At 40.6% G+C, this 18,342-nt stretch overlaps 1 protein-coding gene across 1 annotated transcript in view; it reads left to right on the top strand.

Annotated features, from left to right (window-relative positions):
• The window catches only part of MADD (MAP kinase activating death domain), a gene marked incomplete at its 5' end in the record, with an annotated part of 61,520 nt that overhangs the window by 20,510 nt on the left and 22,668 nt on the right, over window positions 1-18,342 (top strand). Inside the window, 9 exons of the mRNA XM_082485071.1 lie at window positions 309-411; window positions 1,444-1,630; window positions 1,805-1,955; window positions 5,123-5,329; window positions 10,254-10,307; window positions 13,392-13,489; window positions 13,838-13,921; window positions 16,881-17,039; window positions 17,837-17,945. Coding sequence (XP_082341197.1) covers window positions 309-411; window positions 1,444-1,630; window positions 1,805-1,955; window positions 5,123-5,329; window positions 10,254-10,307; window positions 13,392-13,489; window positions 13,838-13,921; window positions 16,881-17,039; window positions 17,837-17,945 — 1,152 coding nt within the window. The remainder of the gene's footprint in view (window positions 1-308; window positions 412-1,443; window positions 1,631-1,804; window positions 1,956-5,122; window positions 5,330-10,253; window positions 10,308-13,391; window positions 13,490-13,837; window positions 13,922-16,880; window positions 17,040-17,836; window positions 17,946-18,342) is intronic.

Here is an 18,342-nt window from a genome sequence, read left to right as displayed (position 1 = left end):
ATTTGAAGATGGTTCATGTTGTGGAACTGCATGCAGAGCAGCCAAACTTTACCTGCCTTTCACCTCCTGCTCCCATTACCATCTTCTCTTTTTCTCTCTGCATTACTCCCATTACTGTTTTCTGCCGATGTGTGATGCTAGAATATGATATATGCTGCTGCTTTTTTGGAGTTTCCATTTTGTTTGAAGTCTGTTACCTGTAATCCGAATAGGCGTGTTAGCCAACCTTAGCGTTGCTTGTTACTGTCCTGGGATAAGACACTTTTTCTCCCACTCCTTCCTCTCATCCTGTGTCCTCTCGTGTTTAGGAAACAGACGAGCCCTTGTGGATCAAAAGTCTTCGGTCATTAAGCACAGCCCAACAGTGAAGAGAGAATCTCCATCGCCTCAGGGACGAACGAGCAATTCCAGGTAATATTTTTTCATTGCTTTATGAGTATAAAGTGGTGTTAGAGTGGTCTCATACTTGGCCAATGTTTCCTCAGAAGTCTAGCTGTTGAAAACTAAATGTTGTACTATTTTATGGCACTAAGCTTGCATGTATTTTTGTCTGAGAAGATTTGATATAGATGGTCTTACAGTTAATAACGCACACATGTATTTTTCTGTGTCTGAGATCCAAAAGATTTTAGGTCCCTACTTTAACTTAGTGTTTATTCTTTGTAATTGAATCTGTTCTGAACAAGGTAGTCTAGCCAGAGGAGTTTTAATGCATCATGTAGGGGATCAGCTGAGTCATATGAAGCTGTTTGATTCCATGAATTAACGTGAAATGCATTTTTCAGCATTGGGAAGGGACTGAGAATGGTACAAGTAAACATTTCCTGACCTGTGCCTGTGCTTTCTCCTCCCTTTCTTATGTAGCAGTCACAGATAGATTGACATTTACTTTGAGCTACTGGGATTGGGAGAGAAGCAAGAACAATAACTGTGGTTTGGACTGGGGAATGCAGCAGGTTGCACAGGAGTTCCCTTCTTACCGTTCCCTCCTCTGTGGCAAAACATACTGAAGCAGTACGTGTGCCAAGGTTGCTGCAGTAGTGCTATTAGTAGTGCTGCGATTCCTCTTTCAAGAAAAGCCTACAGGTCAGACAAGGTGGCTGTGAGAGAAGGTTGAGGCATAGAGGATTCCTATGGATTCTGAGGAATGGTGTGAAGGTGGGGAGTAGAGCGGTAGCTAGAGGCACTAGAGGAAAATCTGATTGCTGCTTATGATAGGAAATAACGGACAAAATAAAATATTGGATACTATACCTGTAGAACAGAGCTTGGGCTGTGTGCAGTTATGCTAGCAGCAGACATAGCTAGATTTGAACTTCTTTTCTTGTAAACTTAGCTTTCACAGGAAATGCATTTCTGTGTGCCCTGGCCATATCTCTCTTCCTGTGCAAGCCAAGGTTAGCAGAGGGCTGACTTTTGCCTGCTTTCTCTTAAATCCGTCAGTGAGAACCAGCAGTTCCTGAAGGAGGTGGTACACAATGTTCTTGATGGGCAAGGTGTTGGCTGGCTGAACATGAAGAGAGTCCGACGTCTGCTGGAGAGTGAGCAGCTCCGCGTCTTTGTACTAAGCAAGCTGAATCGCACGATCCAGTCAGAAGAAGATGCTCGACAGGATGTCATACAGGATGTGGTCAGTGCGGAACTCAGGAGGATCCTTATACCTACTGTCTCCTGAGGCTCAATTCATATAAAGTTTTTGTTAAATTGCCTCCTAAAAGCTGATGCTACAGCAGTTTTGGAACTTATGTTCTTGAATTACTTTCTCACTTGTGAAATAGTGACACCAACGGGATTTTCATTGCAGGAGATCAGCCGCAAGGTTTATAAAGGCATGCTGGACTTGCTGAAGTGCACAGTGTTGAGCCTGGAGCAGTCATATGCAAATGCTGGCCTGGGAGGCATGGCCAGTGTTTTCGGCCTGCTAGAGATAGCACATACTCACTATTACAACAAAGGTAAGAAAAGCGTTTATGGGAATACAGTGTTTATGAACTATACAAGATCGTTATTGTGAAAGTTGCTGTTTTGTGGCTTCTGATATTTCAGTTGTTTTACAACACTTTCAAAATAGGTGACAGCTGTACCATCGTTACTGGAACCTTACAAAGCTTGAAACCATTCTCCTTGCGCACGTGTAACCAGACCAAAGCAAAATAATGGCCATACTAATATTTGTTTGAAAACGGAACCTATGCAGCAAGATACAAAACCTGGGACTTTTGAAGATGAAGTGGAAATTCTGAGTGTGTGGACCTTCAGCTAGTACTGCCCCAACCACAGTCTTGGAAAGTTATTGTAGACAACCTGAATAGGGAGGGAGATATTTCTGATGTCGAACCATATGAGACTTATGTCTTACCAACCACCTTGCATTACACAATGATTCTTATATCACTAAGTACACTTGGAGAGGAAAGTCTGAAAATACCTCTTTATTTTTCAGCTTTTTCTTAAAATCTATTCTTAATGTAAAATAAGAAAATGCATTTGTAAAGAAAAATAGAAAAAGATGACAAAAAGCTACCTCTCTGCTTACTATCTGACTCAGCTTTTCATAATTTGAGACTACAGATATTTATTTCACTGTAGCAGAGGAGTAACATCTACTAAACACTTTATAGTTGGTGTTCTGGGTGGGTTGGATCAGGGATTTTATGAGCTGTCTTAGGTGTCCTGTGTGTTCATTTCCAGTCGTTGCTAGAATGCTGAGGAAGATACGGAAGGCTGTGCTAGTGTAACAGTCCTGAATGTGGAGAATAGGCTGATCGCGGTAACTGTAAGCCTTTTAGTCTGACACTGATCCTAAGCAAAATTACACTGTGGCTGATCTAAAACTCAATGGTTTTAGAGTGAAGTCATGCTTAGCAGCTCTGTGGAAAGCGAGCTGGGAGTCCTGGTGGACAACAGGATGACTGAACCAGCAATGTGGCCTTGTGGCCAAGAAGGCCAATGGCATCCTGGGGTGCATTAAGAAGAGTTTGGCCAGCAAGTCAAGGGAGGTTATCCTCTCCCTCCACTCTGCCCTGGTGAGGCTGCATCTGGAGTATTGTGTCCAGTTCTGGGCTTCCCAGTTCAAGAAGGACAGGGAACTGCTGGAGAGGGTCCAGCGATGGGCTGCAAAAATGATTAGGGGGTTGGAGCATCATTATGAGGAAAGGCTGAGGGACTTGGGTCTTTTTGGCCTGGACAAGAGAAGACTGAGGGGGTATCTTATCAATGCTTATAACTACTTAAAGGGAGGGTGCCAGGAGGATGGGACCAGTCTTTTTCAGTGGTGCCCAGTGACAGGACAAGAGGTAATGGGCACAAACTTGAACATAGGAAGTTCCATCTAAACATGAGGAGGGACGACTTTGCTTTGAGGGTGGCAGAACACTGGAACAGGCTGCCCAGAGAGGTGGTGGAGTCTCCCAGTCTGGAGACATTCAAAACCTGCCTGGATGCCATCCTGTGCAACCTGCAGTAGGTGACCCTGCTCTGGCAGGGGGGTTGGACTAGATGATCTCCAGAGGTCCCTTCCAACCCCTACTATTCTGTGGTTCTGTGATATAACGCCAGATATCATTATTTTATGGTCAGTAGATGTTACGTAGTAAATTAGTTGTGGTCACAATAGACAACATTTGATATAAACTTATAAAGCCTTGATAAATCTTTGAAGGACTTCTGTCATTATTGCATGACATCTTGATTTATAGTCAAATTATAGCTGTTTGGTATGTTTTACCTGTTTTCAATGGGTTGATCTAGGTATTTCTAGAAATGTTTTCTAGAGATTAGGGCTTATCCTTATGTTATTTAACACAAAGCAGTAATCTAGTAATCCTAAAATTGTTCAGTTTGCATGTGATGCATAGTGTTTGAACAGGACGTGTTGGATATTGGTTATTTGTCTAGAAGAAGCTGAATCTTAATAAAGCATGGTTGTGATTAATTGATTTTAATACGGCTAAACTTAGGACTTTTGCTTAGGTACAAGGACAGTTGGCAATAATAGCAGGATTGGGAACTATGTCATAGGAAGCAGTGTCTCTGAAAACGGCAGCTATGTGTGAACTTCCCACTGTTTACCTTGTCTGTGAAAACTGAAGAGGGGGGCACTGCGTTGTAAACCTGGGAATATGCATTTAGCTTGCAGCTATTGTGTTGTTTCTGGATATGTCACTAACAAGACCAACAGCTGAGGCAGTGCTTCCAGTTCCGATCATCACATCTTGAAAAACTGAGGTTTCTGAAAAGACCTATAAAGAATTGGGAAAACACTGTTGTTCTGAAAGATGGAAGTGTTCAGTCTGTTGAATGTTAGGTGTTGATTGTTTTCAATTATTATTTAAATAGAAAGGTGTTGCTGATAGCAGAATCTTTAATCTGCTGGACAAAGGTATCACAAGGTCTAGTGGTATGACAAATTTGGATATTAGGATATGAAATTGTGACTATTAGCCTCATCAGCTACTGGAACAGTTTGTGCGGGACTGCAGGAGGTTCTTTACAGAAAACCTAATTTTAATTATTCTATTCTGAAAGTTTTGCTGTAATTCAAACTGTGGAGTTTGATACAGAGAAATAATCCAAACTGCCTTTGGGGACATATGATTATAGGAAATCTCAGAGAATGATGGAAGAGCTATAGCTGATAGTTTTTCGAATTTTTTTTTTCCCTAACTGAAACTTCATTTAGTGTTACCCATCAAAGCTTATTGTATTTGTCATCTTTTCACTACGAGAGAAGCTTGCTTATATTCTAGAAGTGATATTCTTGGTAATTTAGGCGGAGTTGTTTAATTTTGCACAACTCAGTAGAGGAGATACTACAGTCAAAGAAGATTCCTAGGTTTGCAAGTATACAGGAAGGAGATAATTTCAGTATCCCAAAACCAGCACTGGCTTTCTCCTCGACTGTTTCCACCAGTGTATCAGACTATCTGCAAGCCATGGTGACCTATGGGAACAAATGTGGGACTGAGCTGTTTCAGTGCCAGGCTTAATGATTTAGGTGAGACCATCTGTCTCATCTTTTTTCCTGCTCTCATGTCCTTTTTCCTTTTTCCTTTTTTCTTTTTTCTTTTTTTTTCCCAATGCTTTGTGTTTTGATTTTTTTTTTTTTTTTTCTTCTTTAAAGAACCAGAAAAGAGAAAACGAAGTCCAACGGATGGATCTGTCACTCCAGTTGGCAAGGATCCTGCATCATCCCCAAGAGTGGAGCCAAAACCTGCGATGCAGCTGCCGGTACCTCACCTGATGCCAAAGGCACCAAGCCCTGCAGGCAAAGGGCAAAGGGAGTTTGACACGAGGAGTCTAAAGGAGGAAAATTTTATTGCTTCCATTGGTGTGTATTGTGCTGCATGTGAAGTGCAGGAGGGACTTCTATTTTGGCATTAGGTTCTATTTACATTCTCTCCATTTTAACGCACTACATTGCTGCTGTAACATGCTTCATTTACACCTTGGACCACAAGGAACAATCATATGTGTTTTCATTCTACTCTTGGGTAAACTATCCAGGGCAGTTTTCTCCCAGAAGCTTTCCAATCTTAATTGTTTCTGAGTTGCATTACACTTTAGACAACTTTATTTTTTGCTCGGTGACTGATGTTTTGAAGCAACAGGAAATGGCAAAAGGGAAACAGGGCCAGCAGGACTTTGGAAAGGGCAACTGTGGAAAGGACCACGTGAAACAAAAGTTTTATAATCATTGCTGACTACCTGTGGGTTATCTAGATTGCATCCTGATAGAAGTGGGACCCAGGATCTGATGATTATTAATAATAAAAACTGCCAAAAAGATTTCAGGTGTAGTGTTACAGTTTCAGTGAGCAGGACTGATGGATATTCCTTCTATGCAATAGCAAATAGAATGCGTGTCCTTCTAAACAGCATCTGCTAGGCTGGTCACTGGAAATTTTCACAATCTAATTTCTCAGCTGGTACAGCTTTTCCCTATGTCTGGGAAAAAGTTAGAGGTAGACTTTAAACTGTTTTATCTGAAAAGGGCTTTACAGATTTGGTGGGGGGGAAGTGGGGGCAGAAAAAGAAAAAATTTCGTTGGATCCAAACTGCTGTGGATTGTAAACAGGAGAAAAGTACCATCAGCATGGGAGATAAATCCTTTGTCAACTCTGAAAATGTCATGTTAAATTTTAGCCATTCTTTCTTGTAGCCCGTTTAAAATAATTTTTTAATGGAATCATTGTATGAGAGATTAATCTTCTGAAAGCTGCACACTACTGTGAGGCTGTACCTGCAGTATGTGGCATAAGACAAGAGAACGTGTGTGTTGGTCAGTTATGTGGCAGGAGTGCAGACGTTCATTCTTATACCCCTATAATAGCTGCAGGCTGAATGGTGTTGAGACCTTCTGAACTGGATACTTAACCCCTCTGACTTGATTTGCTTTCTGGTTCCAAAAGGTAATGTACAGAGGCAGTTGCTCAGAAACTGGTCTTGCACTCTATTTGAAAATCTATCTGGGAGCTCTAAGAGATTCAGATTTACAGTATTTCAGTTTGGTGGTTTGGTTTGCTCTGGGTACTTAGAAGCTTTTCTGCGGAAAAGAAATTACAGAAGCTGTGCTTCTGACACAAGTAAGAATAAAACAGACGCTAGGCCAGCGTTCTTCTAAAGAATGAAGAGAGATCTTTTGACTGGAATCCTGAGACTGCTCCTTTCCCTCAGGTGAAATTGAAGCCTCATAGAAATGGAAATCCTAAAGATCAGACCGTCCATGTTTGTGAAGCATCATAAGAAGTGCTTTTCAAAGAAGTGCTGCTTACAGTTACGTTAACTATTGTTGCCTTAAACAATTCATAATCTTCAAGGACAGGCAACAGGTAAATTCTTATTAGTGCTTCTGATGCTCTAGTGATTTCCACTTGTCTTCTATGGAACTAAGTTACAGAAGTACGTGGTTTCACCAAAAGTCATCAAAGTTCAAAAGACTTTAATGCTTTTTCTGAATCCTTTTTTTCTAACTGGTTTTGTCTGTTACCAAGAACCATAGACTAGTATGCTAGTCATTCTTCAAGAAATTGCTCTAAAAACAATGTAGTGTCCACGATCATCTGACTCTTTAAGATCTACAAGTAATGGGAATTTCTCTTGTGTTGCAGGAAGATAATTTAAAGCTGCTTAGCTATTGTAGCTCCTTCATGTTTTGTTATGAAAGCATCAGTATAAGACAATACTTTGGATATACAGGACTGGAATTAGTCGTGGCTAGGCTGAAATTCCTTCTGTAGTGAAACAGACTTTCGCATTCAAACTAACTTCTTCAGGGAAGAAGTATTTGGTAAACGCTTACATGTTGCTGAACAAACAAAGTATTTGTAAGTAATTCCATTTAAATACGAGAAAAAATGTTTTGATGTGAAGATGATCTGACACTGGAACAGGTTGCCTGGAAAGGCTGTGGATTCTCCATCTGGAGATAGCGAAAACCTGACTGGACATGCATGGTCCTGGTCTAGTTGACCCTGCTTTGAGCAGGGACGTTTGACTAGATGATCTCCTGAGGTCCCTTTGAACCTCAGCAGTCCCTTGATTCTGTGAAGTTTGGGAGGTCAGGTTGCAGATATCTAAACAAAACTCTCAATGAATCTGTTGGTATTGTATGGACAAAATACAAATTGGGTTGCTAACCTTTTCACCTAGTTACAAGAGGAAATACTAGAATGAAAAGTAAGTCATCAACATGATGGAGTCAAGTCATGAATGATACTTTGCAATAGCCATGCTTAAAATGTATGTTAGTGTGGGGATTAAACTGCATCTCTGAGATCTAGAGCTATGGTGGCTGAATGCGTGCAGTTTTCCGGTACTACAGGAACAACAGTCCGGAGGTTCGCAGAGTTTTCCAAAGTTCAGGGTGGATGTGTTCCTGCTTGACACCCTTTTCTTGTTCACTTTTCAGAAAGCTTATGGCTTGTTGTGTACCTCTGAAGTATGTAGGATATTCCCTTGCAACAGGGAAGGCTGTTTGTGTTCAAAATTGTTATTGCTGAGGTGAAGAGTGATAGGGTTTTATCAGCTGAGGATTGATCTTTGCTGTGCTTTAATGCCTAATTGCTTAGCTAGTAAATTAATTGTGAAGACGATACTTCTGATACTTTGTTTCCTAAAAGATCACCAATTATTTGCTTACTACTTGCCTTCCTGGGTCCACAGCCATCACCTGTAGTGTTGGCCTTTTTGTTAGGACACTGGTGACTTTAAAGTTGATAGTTAATAGTTTCCTCCTTTATGTTGGTGGTTAGTTTGGTTATATTGCATACTTGCAGTAAATGTTAATGACAATGTCAGTACTTACTGAAGTTTCCATTACTACTTTTTAAACATTTGTTTAATGCTGGCAGATCACTTTATTTTGACGGTTTTGTGAAACAGAAAAGACTATGCTACGTACTTTGCCTGTATCAGATCCTTTCTGGACCTGCTGTCTTGTTAAGTTCAGGCTCATGTAACAAAGTCATAGGCATAGTATTTTATGCCCCTTGAGTTTATTTGATGTTTTCCTTTTCTTCTTTGACAAAATAGTTGAGAGTAAAATCTAGGCTGTTTTTAATGTGTTTGATATACTCCACTCTGAATTAACAGGTAAGTCAGCTAAAAGTGATTTAATGGCAGGTATTATAGCTTTCAGCCTGATGGTTTTTAAAGTAAAGCCATGTAGACTGAGCACTTAAGAGGCCAGATGTTTTCAAAGCTCTTTAACAAACAAATTCAGTACATCTTAAAAAGATTATTATCTGTGTCAGTGTGTGCTCAGCTAGATAAGCCTATAGGATGCTGTTTGGATCCATAAGCAATTTTATCCTATCCATCTGTGTACTTCTGAAAGTTGAAGGAACATCCATCAATCATGAAGCAGATATAGAAATCAGTTGACTAGCAGCTGTCTTTCTAGCTTTTTCTCCCTTGCTACATTTGCCTTGCTCCTGATATGTTTAATGATAATACTTTGGAGCCTTCCTCCACAATTGTAGCATTGTCCTTTTTAATTTTTTTTTTTCCAGTAGACATTTTGCTAAATAGAGCTTTTTTAGAGCCTGTCTTGCCCTAATTTCTGCCATTTGCAGGGTGGAATGGGTTTCTGACACACTTCAAGTGGCCTTTTAGTTGCTCAGCAAGTTTTCTTGAAGAGCAGTAGAACATTGTACTACTTTTCCTTCCTTTTGCCTTTGCTGCTTTTCTAAGGGTATCTTCCTCTGTAGCAATCCTAGCTTTAACTGTGCTAGTGAGAGAGGATGGTGCCCAGCATTCAGTCAGGTCAGCATGTAATGTTTCCTTTGGCCAACAGGTCAGCACCTGGAAGGATCTGATGTTTCTAAGCAGAAAAGATGACTGAATTTCAGAGGGTTGAGGAATGGGAGTGATAGAAAAGTGCAAGTGCCTCATCACTATTTCGTCTCAAGCCTAAGCTTCAAATGAAAAGAGTACATGCAGACTTTGGAAATTTTTCCTTTTCTCTGCATTGTATTCTCTTATGGAATTACTTGACTTGACTGGACTGCCATGACCTAATTTGAATTTTGGAAGTTGGCATTAAGCATGACTGATATCTTGCTCAGTTTTCTTCTTCCCTATTTTCCATTCTTTATAGCCTGAGAGGAACAAGTGGATGCAGAGAAGTTCAGCTTTTTGCATGTAGGACTGATTGATAGGCAGAGCTAAGCATTTATCGAGAATGCTGTCAGGTCAAAAATAACATTGTACTTGTAAGCTTTGTGATAATTTTTAAAATACAATATTGGTTAAATATTGTGTTAACCTACAGTTTTAATTTTCTTGGAATTGCTGCTGCTTTTTTTTTTTCCTTTCAATGATATAAACTAGAGACATTAAAATGTTTCAGTTAATTAGAGCTTCTGTGATGCCTATATTTTGGAGGAACAGATATCTGATAATCTTAAAGGCCTTTCTCAAGAAAGGTGATTAATTGCATTGTATTTGTTCATAATAGCTGTTTTTCCTTAGTTGGTTCACTGTATGAAGTCATCTCTAACATTTGTATTCTGTAAATGAGAGATGATACAGTGCTCGATTCCTAATATTGATTTCTTGTAAAATGGTGTTAATTAACCCTTCACTCAGTAGTTGTCGTACATTTCTGCTTTCTTTTTTCTTTTCTTTTTTTTTTTTTTTTTCCAAGAGGAAGGGGTGGGGTTTTTGTTTCAAACTTTTTTCCCCATTTTCACCTGTCTGACCAGCCGCTGACTCTTTCTCTTTCTCTCCTGCTTTCAATGCATCTTGGGTAGAATTGTGGAACAAGCACCAGGAAGTGAAAAAGCAAAAATCTTTGGAAAAAACGAGTAAGGAAATTAAAAAAATGTAGAAACTGACTCCTCCAGCCTCCCCATAACTGCCAACTCCCCAGGTGCAGGGTGAGCTTGCATCTATGGCACACAGTTTTTATGCCCACAAAAACAAAGGTCTATCAAGAAAGCCTGCGTTATAGAGGATACCAAACAGATCACTTTGCCTTGGGGAAATTGTGTTCAAATGTCTCTTCTTTTTTTTTTTTTTTTCTTTCCTTTTTTTCCTACTCTGAATGTTGCATTTTTCAAGGAAGGGGAAGCAGATATTCTGCATCCTCACTGTATCACATATACATGGAAGGATTTTAAGATATTCCATGTGCTTTCTTAAAAGTTAAAGACAGTTTTGTTTAACAAGTCTTTGACATGATTAGATTGACTGATTGAACGTTACTGGAATGAAGAATTCTGTTCTTTCAAGGCGTGGGATGGCAAATTTTGTTACCTGGCATCACCATGAACAGTTTACGACCACAGTCAGTCTGCAACAAGAAACAAATTTGAGGGGGAGAGAGAAGGTGTATGTGAAGAATTGTATTTAGTGATGGCTGTTAGAGAATAGCCTCATAATAAGGAATCAACCTGATTTTTAGTTTTTATATCCCATGTTAAAGGAGGAGTGAAATAGTCTTGAGGCTGTTTGCAGAGTCTAAATAGTAGGCTAAATCTACACAAATCTTAGCATCTATTGAAATATGATATTTAATATATATTATCTGAAGGTGTAGTACAAGATTTTGCTCTTTTGGTTATCACTGTTATAAATAGGTACGTATGGCATAAGGATAATAGCTAGTTAATAATAAACATGATGTGGTAGACGCTTCCTAACCATAACTGTAGTTTGTACTTTGCAGAGCTGATGCCCCTTTTACAGACTGAGGGTTGGAGAGGATTAATAGCTAAGATGAATGGGTGAAAATTCCTGACGTTCTGATTGGTCCTGGATTTGCTACATTAGTTTTAAGCTCCTCAGTTAAATACTTCAGTTAAGTACAAGCAAGCATCTGGAGTTCAGAGAGAACAGGGCATGTGGGGCGCCTCTGCAGCGCAGCTTACCACATTTAAGATCTGAATTGCTTTCTGCTGAGGTGAGAGTGTGCATGAGACAGACACATAGCACATGCACACACCTGCCCCCAAACCGGGCCTTTCAGGTAGGTGCCTAAACTGGGATGGATAAACGGAGGGTTTAGTAGTTTATGTGTATGAGACATACAACTCCATAAAGAAGGCAAGAGGAGGTTTGTAAGTGCCTGTAAATTGGTAGTGATGACAATGTGATTTTGGTTGTTGTGCTCCTTAAACTCAGTTACCAGTATTGCCCACAGCTGTCGAATACCTGAACTGCTTCCCTCAGTTTCACTTGCTTTAACAGTCAAATTACTTCAAAAGTCAAATGTATCTCAATTGTATGTTGGGACAGGAAACTCTTAAATTGTTTAAAACACACAGCTGAAGTTTAGTATTCTTGCTGTAGTAACAAGATATAAAACTTGCTGCATCGTTATTCAGAGCTAGAAATGGCGGCTGTTTGAAGAAGTGGAAATAGACCTCTAGAAGTGAGCAATGTATATTTCAGTGGAAAATAAGATTCCAAATTCTTAGAGAGGATATTTTCAGTTATTTTTCTTTCTTGTAAATTTTGCGTATACTTTCTCTTTGTTAGACTCTGATTTGATATACAGTAACTAAAGCATATGGATTTAGAGGTGGAATACTGTAACAAATGAAGACTGTTTTCTGTAGAACAATTCACATGGCAAATTGGTGGTTGAGTAGTAAGCTAGTATGCTCTGCACAGCCCGCTTATGGCTTTGCTATTCATGAGTTTACATACCATCTCAAACTCACTCCCACAAATCTTTGTATATTATCCTTCTCTCTCTCTCTCTCTCCTCCCTTCCCTTTTTCTTTCCTTTTCGCTGTCTTACCCTCTCTAATATTACACATAATACAAACATGTTCATAATTCCCAGGTTGTTGTGGTCAGTGGTTATAAGACATAGTGGCATTGTTTGCTTAGAGATACTGGGTATAGTCATGGGTATATAATACAAATATTCCAGCTGCTGATCATGTCTTCCTGTTACTGAATAGTTGGCAGATATGGATATGGCAGAAGTGTTGCATTCAGTCTCTTCCCCTTTCTGAGAGTAGTGACATTCTGTTTACAATCTATAACACATTTTTTTCTTGCCTTGTTATTTACCTCGTTCAGTGCTTATCCAAAATTCTTTTCAGGCTCTACCTCTCCATCATTCTCTTTTTCTTCTGCCATCCCATCAGAGGACAATAGATGATACGATTCTAGAACTGCATGGGAAATTGAAAATAAAGTTCTTTATCCCTTTCCCCTCCTTTTTTTTTTTGTTTTTGGATTGGCAGGTTAATGAATGCATGACTTAAGGCTTGCTGATTCCCTCTCTCACTACTGACCTATGTGATTGCCAACTCTGGAGAGCCATTTGTTAATGTAATTGGGGAATGTTGTGAAGTACAGCATCATACAAGCTTCTTCCTTAAAATTCTTACTGGTGTAACACCAATAGTCACTGTTTATGTTCTTGTCATGTGTTGCCTGATTTTTGCCTGGATAGTTGCTGTAGGCAACCTAACAAACTCAGTCCAAGACTTTGAGCAAATTAGCTGTTCAAAAAAGGATTCTGACTTTAAGTAAATAAGTATCCTTTATTTTACCAAGGATAAAGGAGGTGGCTTCCTAGAGTTTAATGGCAACTGCTCTGCATGTGTTACCGTAACTGGAAGCTACTTGACCTTTGTCTGTCCTCTTTTCTCTCTTGAATGGCTAACAAAGGTACTGTTTAGCGATAGTCCTCAAACCAGGACACACTCCTGGACTATACCTTTGGAGTATTTGAAATTCAAACTCATGTTTGAAGAATGGCAGATGTGTCCTGCTGGCCATGTTGTTTACAGTACCAAGGAATGAAAAAAAAAGGGAATGAGAAAGCAAATTTATTTTCTTGGTACTGTTCCTGCTTTCAGTTTGTCATCTGCTTTCATCCATACTGTTTTTTCTTGGTAGAGTAATGATTTACTTTTTCCTTTGTTCAGGGCCAGAAGGTGTGAAACACTTCGATTTGGGAGAAACGGATGAGAAAAAATCCCAGATCAGTGCAGACAGTGGCCTCAGTTTGGCCTCAGGTTCTCAGGTCAGTGGCTCCTATGCTTGCTTTACTCGTGTGGTAAAGAGAGGATTCTTCTATTTGCTACCTAATTGTGGGAAGACTTCTAGGGTTTGAGCATTCTTGAAAGGTTCATTTAGTAAAATTCCCCCCCCCCCCCCCCCAGTAGGGGACTGGTCTTTGTGAACTCCTCAATTGTGTGACCCCGTGATCTTTTTGACACACAGGCAGTAGTTTCTATTTGGCTGGGTAAATAAACCAAGGAAGCATAAGGCATGTGATTCAAGACCCCAGAGGAATAGGAAGTGATGTTCTCTCCTTATGATGAAAACTAATGTGACTTTTCTTCCTGTCCTTTATATGTTTTGATTGCAGAAGAGTGATTTTGACTCTGTTCCCAGCGGAGGACCAGCAGTTATGGTCCGAAGTACAAGCCAGGATTCTGAAGTTAGCACAGTGGTAGGATATGCCACAAGTGAAATCTTGATGCGATTCACTTCTTGCTAAAGTGGGGGAGGGTATTTTGTGCTTATATTTTGTGTGGTATGGCTGCATACTATCATGTATGCATAATGTGTGTCTGAGTTCTCTCTCTAGAGCCTCTGAGTGGGTGGCAAGCATGTGTCTGACAGAACATATACATAGTGCTTTATTAGTAGATTGTCTCCTTCATGTATGGTGCTTGTTGCTGTTACGTATTCCTACATATTGGTGTGTATATATGGAACTGGTGGATTGCAATAATTTTATAAGCATGCCTTAGTTGTGTCTAAACCATCTATAAAGAACAGAAATTAAAAAATGTAACCCGAGAGCAAAAAAGGCAGATCATTTGATGCATTAAAAACAAGAACAAACTTTCTGATGTATTAGCTTAAAGCACTTGAATCATATCAAAATATGTCTGTTTGCTTTCTGATCAACTGTAGAGCCTAGAGGGAAAAGGTAGCAGGAATGCATTCAGTAAAAAAAGAATGTACCTTCTCCCTACCACATGTTATCTGATATGGCATATTCCAGCGATAAAACCCAAGAAACTTTCCTTTTTGTTGTTGTTGTTTTTTCTTCTCTCTAAAGTGCTGCATACCTGTATAAATATCTAGCCTTCCATGATTTTTTTCCCCAGCCTGTAACAAGAATAATACTCTGTCTTTCTCTAATGGACCCAGAAATTGTATTCTATGGGATGCTCTCCCAGATAGAGGGGTCTAGACGAGCTGGTTGATATTCAGGTATGTCCTCCTCCAAGCTCAAGAGAGGTCCATCCCGACAAGTAGGAAACCAAGCAAAGGCAGCAGGAGGCCTGCATGGATGAGCAAAGAGCTCCTAACTGAACTCAGACATGATAAGGAAGTACACAAGAGGTGGAAACAGGGGTAGATGACCCAAGAGGAGTATACATTTGCTGTCTCATCTTGCAGAGATAGGGTTAGGAAAGCCAATGTGGACCTGGAGTTGAATCTGGCAAGGAATGTGAATGGAAACAGGAAAGGATTCTGCAAGTACATTAGCAGCAAGAGAAAGGACTAAGGAAAATGTGAGCCTGCTGTTGAATGGGGCAGCAGAACTGGTGACAGATGGAAAAGGCTGAGGTACTTGAGGCGTTCTTTACCTTGGACTTCACCAGTAAAACTGGCCTTCTGGAATCCCAGGCCCCTGAGACAAGAGGAAAGTCTGGAACAAGAAAGACTTACCCTTGGTTGAGGATGACCAGGCTAGGGCGCACTTCAACAAACTGGATATATGTAAATCCATGGTTCCTTAGGGGTTGCAGCCACAAGCGCTGAGGGAGCTGGCTGATGCCATTGTGAAGCCTCTCTCAATTGTCTCTGAACAGTCATGGTGAAGACTGGAAGACAGCAAATACTACTCCTATCGTCAAGAAGGGCAAGAAGGAAGATCTCGGGGGCTACAGGCTGGCCAGCCTCAGTCCTTGGGAAAGGTGATGGAGAAAATCTTCCTGGAAAACATTTCCAAGCATATGAAGGACAAGAGGGTGAATGGGACTAGTCATCATGGATTTACAAAGGGGCAGGCACGCTTAACCAACCTGATAGCCTTCTACAATGAGATGACTGGCTTGGTGGGTGAGAGGAAAGAAGCAGACGTTTGCCTCAACTTCTGTAAAGCTTTTGACACTGTCTCCTGTAACATAGACAAGCTGACAAAATATGGATTAGGTAAGTGGACGCTGAGGTGTACTGAAAACTGGCTGAATGACTGGGCCCAGAGGGTTGTGGTGAGTGGCACAAAGTCCAGCTGGAGACAAGTCACTAGTGATGTACACCAGGGGTCAATACTGGGGCTGATACTGTTCAATATCTTCACTTGATGACCTCACAGTTTTTATACCATCTGTGAACTTGCTCTGTACTGACATGCAGAAGTGACTGATGCACAAGATGGTTGCGCTACCATTCAGAGGGACTTCAATAGGCTGGAGAACTGGGCAGAGAGAAATCTATCAAGTCCAACAAGGGGAAAATGCCACGTCCTACATCTGGGGAGGAATAACCCCAGGCACCAGTACACGCTGGGGGCTGACTGGCTGGAAAGCAGCTTTGTTGGGAAGGACCTTGGGATCCTGGTGGACAATCTGACCATGAGCCAGCAATGCACCCTCGTGGCAGAAAAGACCAACAGTATTCTGGGCTGTATGAGGAAGAGCATTGTCAGAGAGTCAAGGGAAGTGATCTTTCAGTTTTATCCAGCACCGGTGAGGCTGAATCTGGAGTATTATGTCCAGTTCTGGGCTCTGCAGTACAAGAAGGATAAGGACTTACTGCAGTGAGTCCAGCTCAGGGCCACAAAGACTATTAAGGGACTGGAGCGTCTTTTGTGAGAGGAGAGACTGAGAGAGTGGGGACTCTTCAGCCTGGAGAAGAGAAGGCTCAGGGGGGATATCTTATCAATGGGTATAAATACCTGATGGGAGGGAATGAAGGTAAGGGAGCCAGGCTCTTCTCTGCTACTCACTGGTAGGACAAGAGGCAGTCAATACAAAAATTAAAGCACAGGAAATTCCATCTGAACACAAGAAAATACTTTCTTAGTTTGAGGGTGGTCAAACACTGGAGCAGTTTGCTCAGGGAGGTGGTGGATTCTCCGTCTGTGGAGATTTTAAAAACCTGACTGGATGTGGTCCTCAGCAACATATTCTAGCTAACCCTGCTTGAGCAGGGGGGCTTATCTATAGAGGATCTTAACAGATCCCTTCCAACCTGAACAGTTCTGTGATTTTTCTGAAGGGCTCTTTGAGTCTCTCCCATCTTTTTCTGCGTAACTGTAAGGAAAGAAGGCAAATGTAGCCTTCAGTTGTACTGTTTCTTATTTTGTGCCTTAAGAAGAAACATTTCCCAACTTTTCTCTTCACGGTGTCTTTGTCTATTGAAGGTAACTGCTTTATTTTTCTCCACAGGTTAGTAACAGTTCCGGAGAGACATTAGGAGCAGACAGTGATTTGAGTAGCAATGCTGGTGATGGCCCAAGTGTGGAAAATGGTGGCAATTTGACAGGATCCAGAGGCACTGTGTCAGACAGTGAAATTGAGACAAACTCTGCTACTAGCTCTATCTTTGTAAGGGCATTGCAGACTTCCTTTTTTCTTTTTCTTTTTTTTTTTAATTAAATCTTGTACAGTAATCATTCCTGCATGTGTGGAAGAGGATCTCTGATTCTGTTCTAAGGGTTAATCAGCAATGACTTACAATATTAAAATATTAAAGATGTAATTTTATATGGATCCACTTACCTTTCTTCACTTCCTGTGCTATGCATTGTTCTTTGAGAATAGTAATTAACATCTTGCATGGTAAATGAAAGAAAAAACCTATAAAGTCTGAATGTGAGAGTGAGCTCAGGTAATCTTATTCTGCTTGTGAATATTCATTTTCTGTGTAGTCCTTAGAAGGCTGTGTATTTCTTCCTCCATTCCTCACAAGCCGTACAATGACTGTGCTATTCAGCTATTTCCTTAACAGTGTGAAAGATTTACTATAAGACTTTGGGCAAACTTTATGCATAAGCATGAAATATGGTAGATGACAGAAAAGGTTTGACTGTTCTTTGCTTTAGTCTGGGATTTGCATTTTTTGTTTTGTCTCAGTTTTCCTTCAGGGAAGCATTTTGCTTTCTCTGTGTTTTGATTTCTCTATCTGTCTCTCTTTGTTTTTCCTTTGTCTGACTCTGGACTTTTTAAGTGTATTACCTTGCTCTCTGAACAGAGTAATTTATTTGTTTTATGAACATTTGTAGGAGAAGCATCTATGAAGTATAGCTTGCAAACTGCATCTGTTAAGCACACTGGTGGACTGCAAGAAACAGCCCTGCAGGGCACAGAGTTAAATTGTCTGACACCTCTTGTATTGCTTTCAGGCGAAGCCTCACAACCTGAAGCAGACTGTGAAGGATAGTAAAGGCAGTACTCCAGGGAGAGGTCCAGAGGATGGGAACCAGCGTGTCTATCTCTATGAAGGACTTCTGGGTAAACTATTTTTTGTTGCGGGGAGGGCATCTTTTAGGGTGAAGTTCAGGTGGAGTTGTATCTGGGGCAGAATACAATTTTTACATTCCCAGAGACTGTTTTTAACCGCTCACTGTTGTCCATACTCGTAGAATAGGAGGGTGCATCAGGCCATTCGGAGTAGAGCCAAAGATTTGCTGGGGTGATTGAATACGAGTAAGAGAAGATAGGGTGTAGTTTGTATAAAATGTAGTTTGTCCAAGTCTATTGCTGTTCTTGAATATGAACCCTTTAAACTGTTGGAGAAAGGGGAAAATTAACTTAGCTGTGCATGGAAGGCTAAAATGTATCACTCACCTTGAAAAAAGATCCTTCAGCTTAAGTCATTGAACAGAGGGCTACTAAACTCACTACTAAA

Source organism: Vanellus vanellus, assembly GCF_965231255.1.
Source record: "Vanellus vanellus genome assembly, chromosome: 6".
Lineage (NCBI taxonomy): Eukaryota > Metazoa > Chordata > Aves > Charadriiformes > Charadriidae > Vanellus > Vanellus vanellus.
The sequence above is the reverse complement of the archived record's forward strand: the minus strand, read 5'-3'. Positions and strand labels throughout refer to the sequence as shown.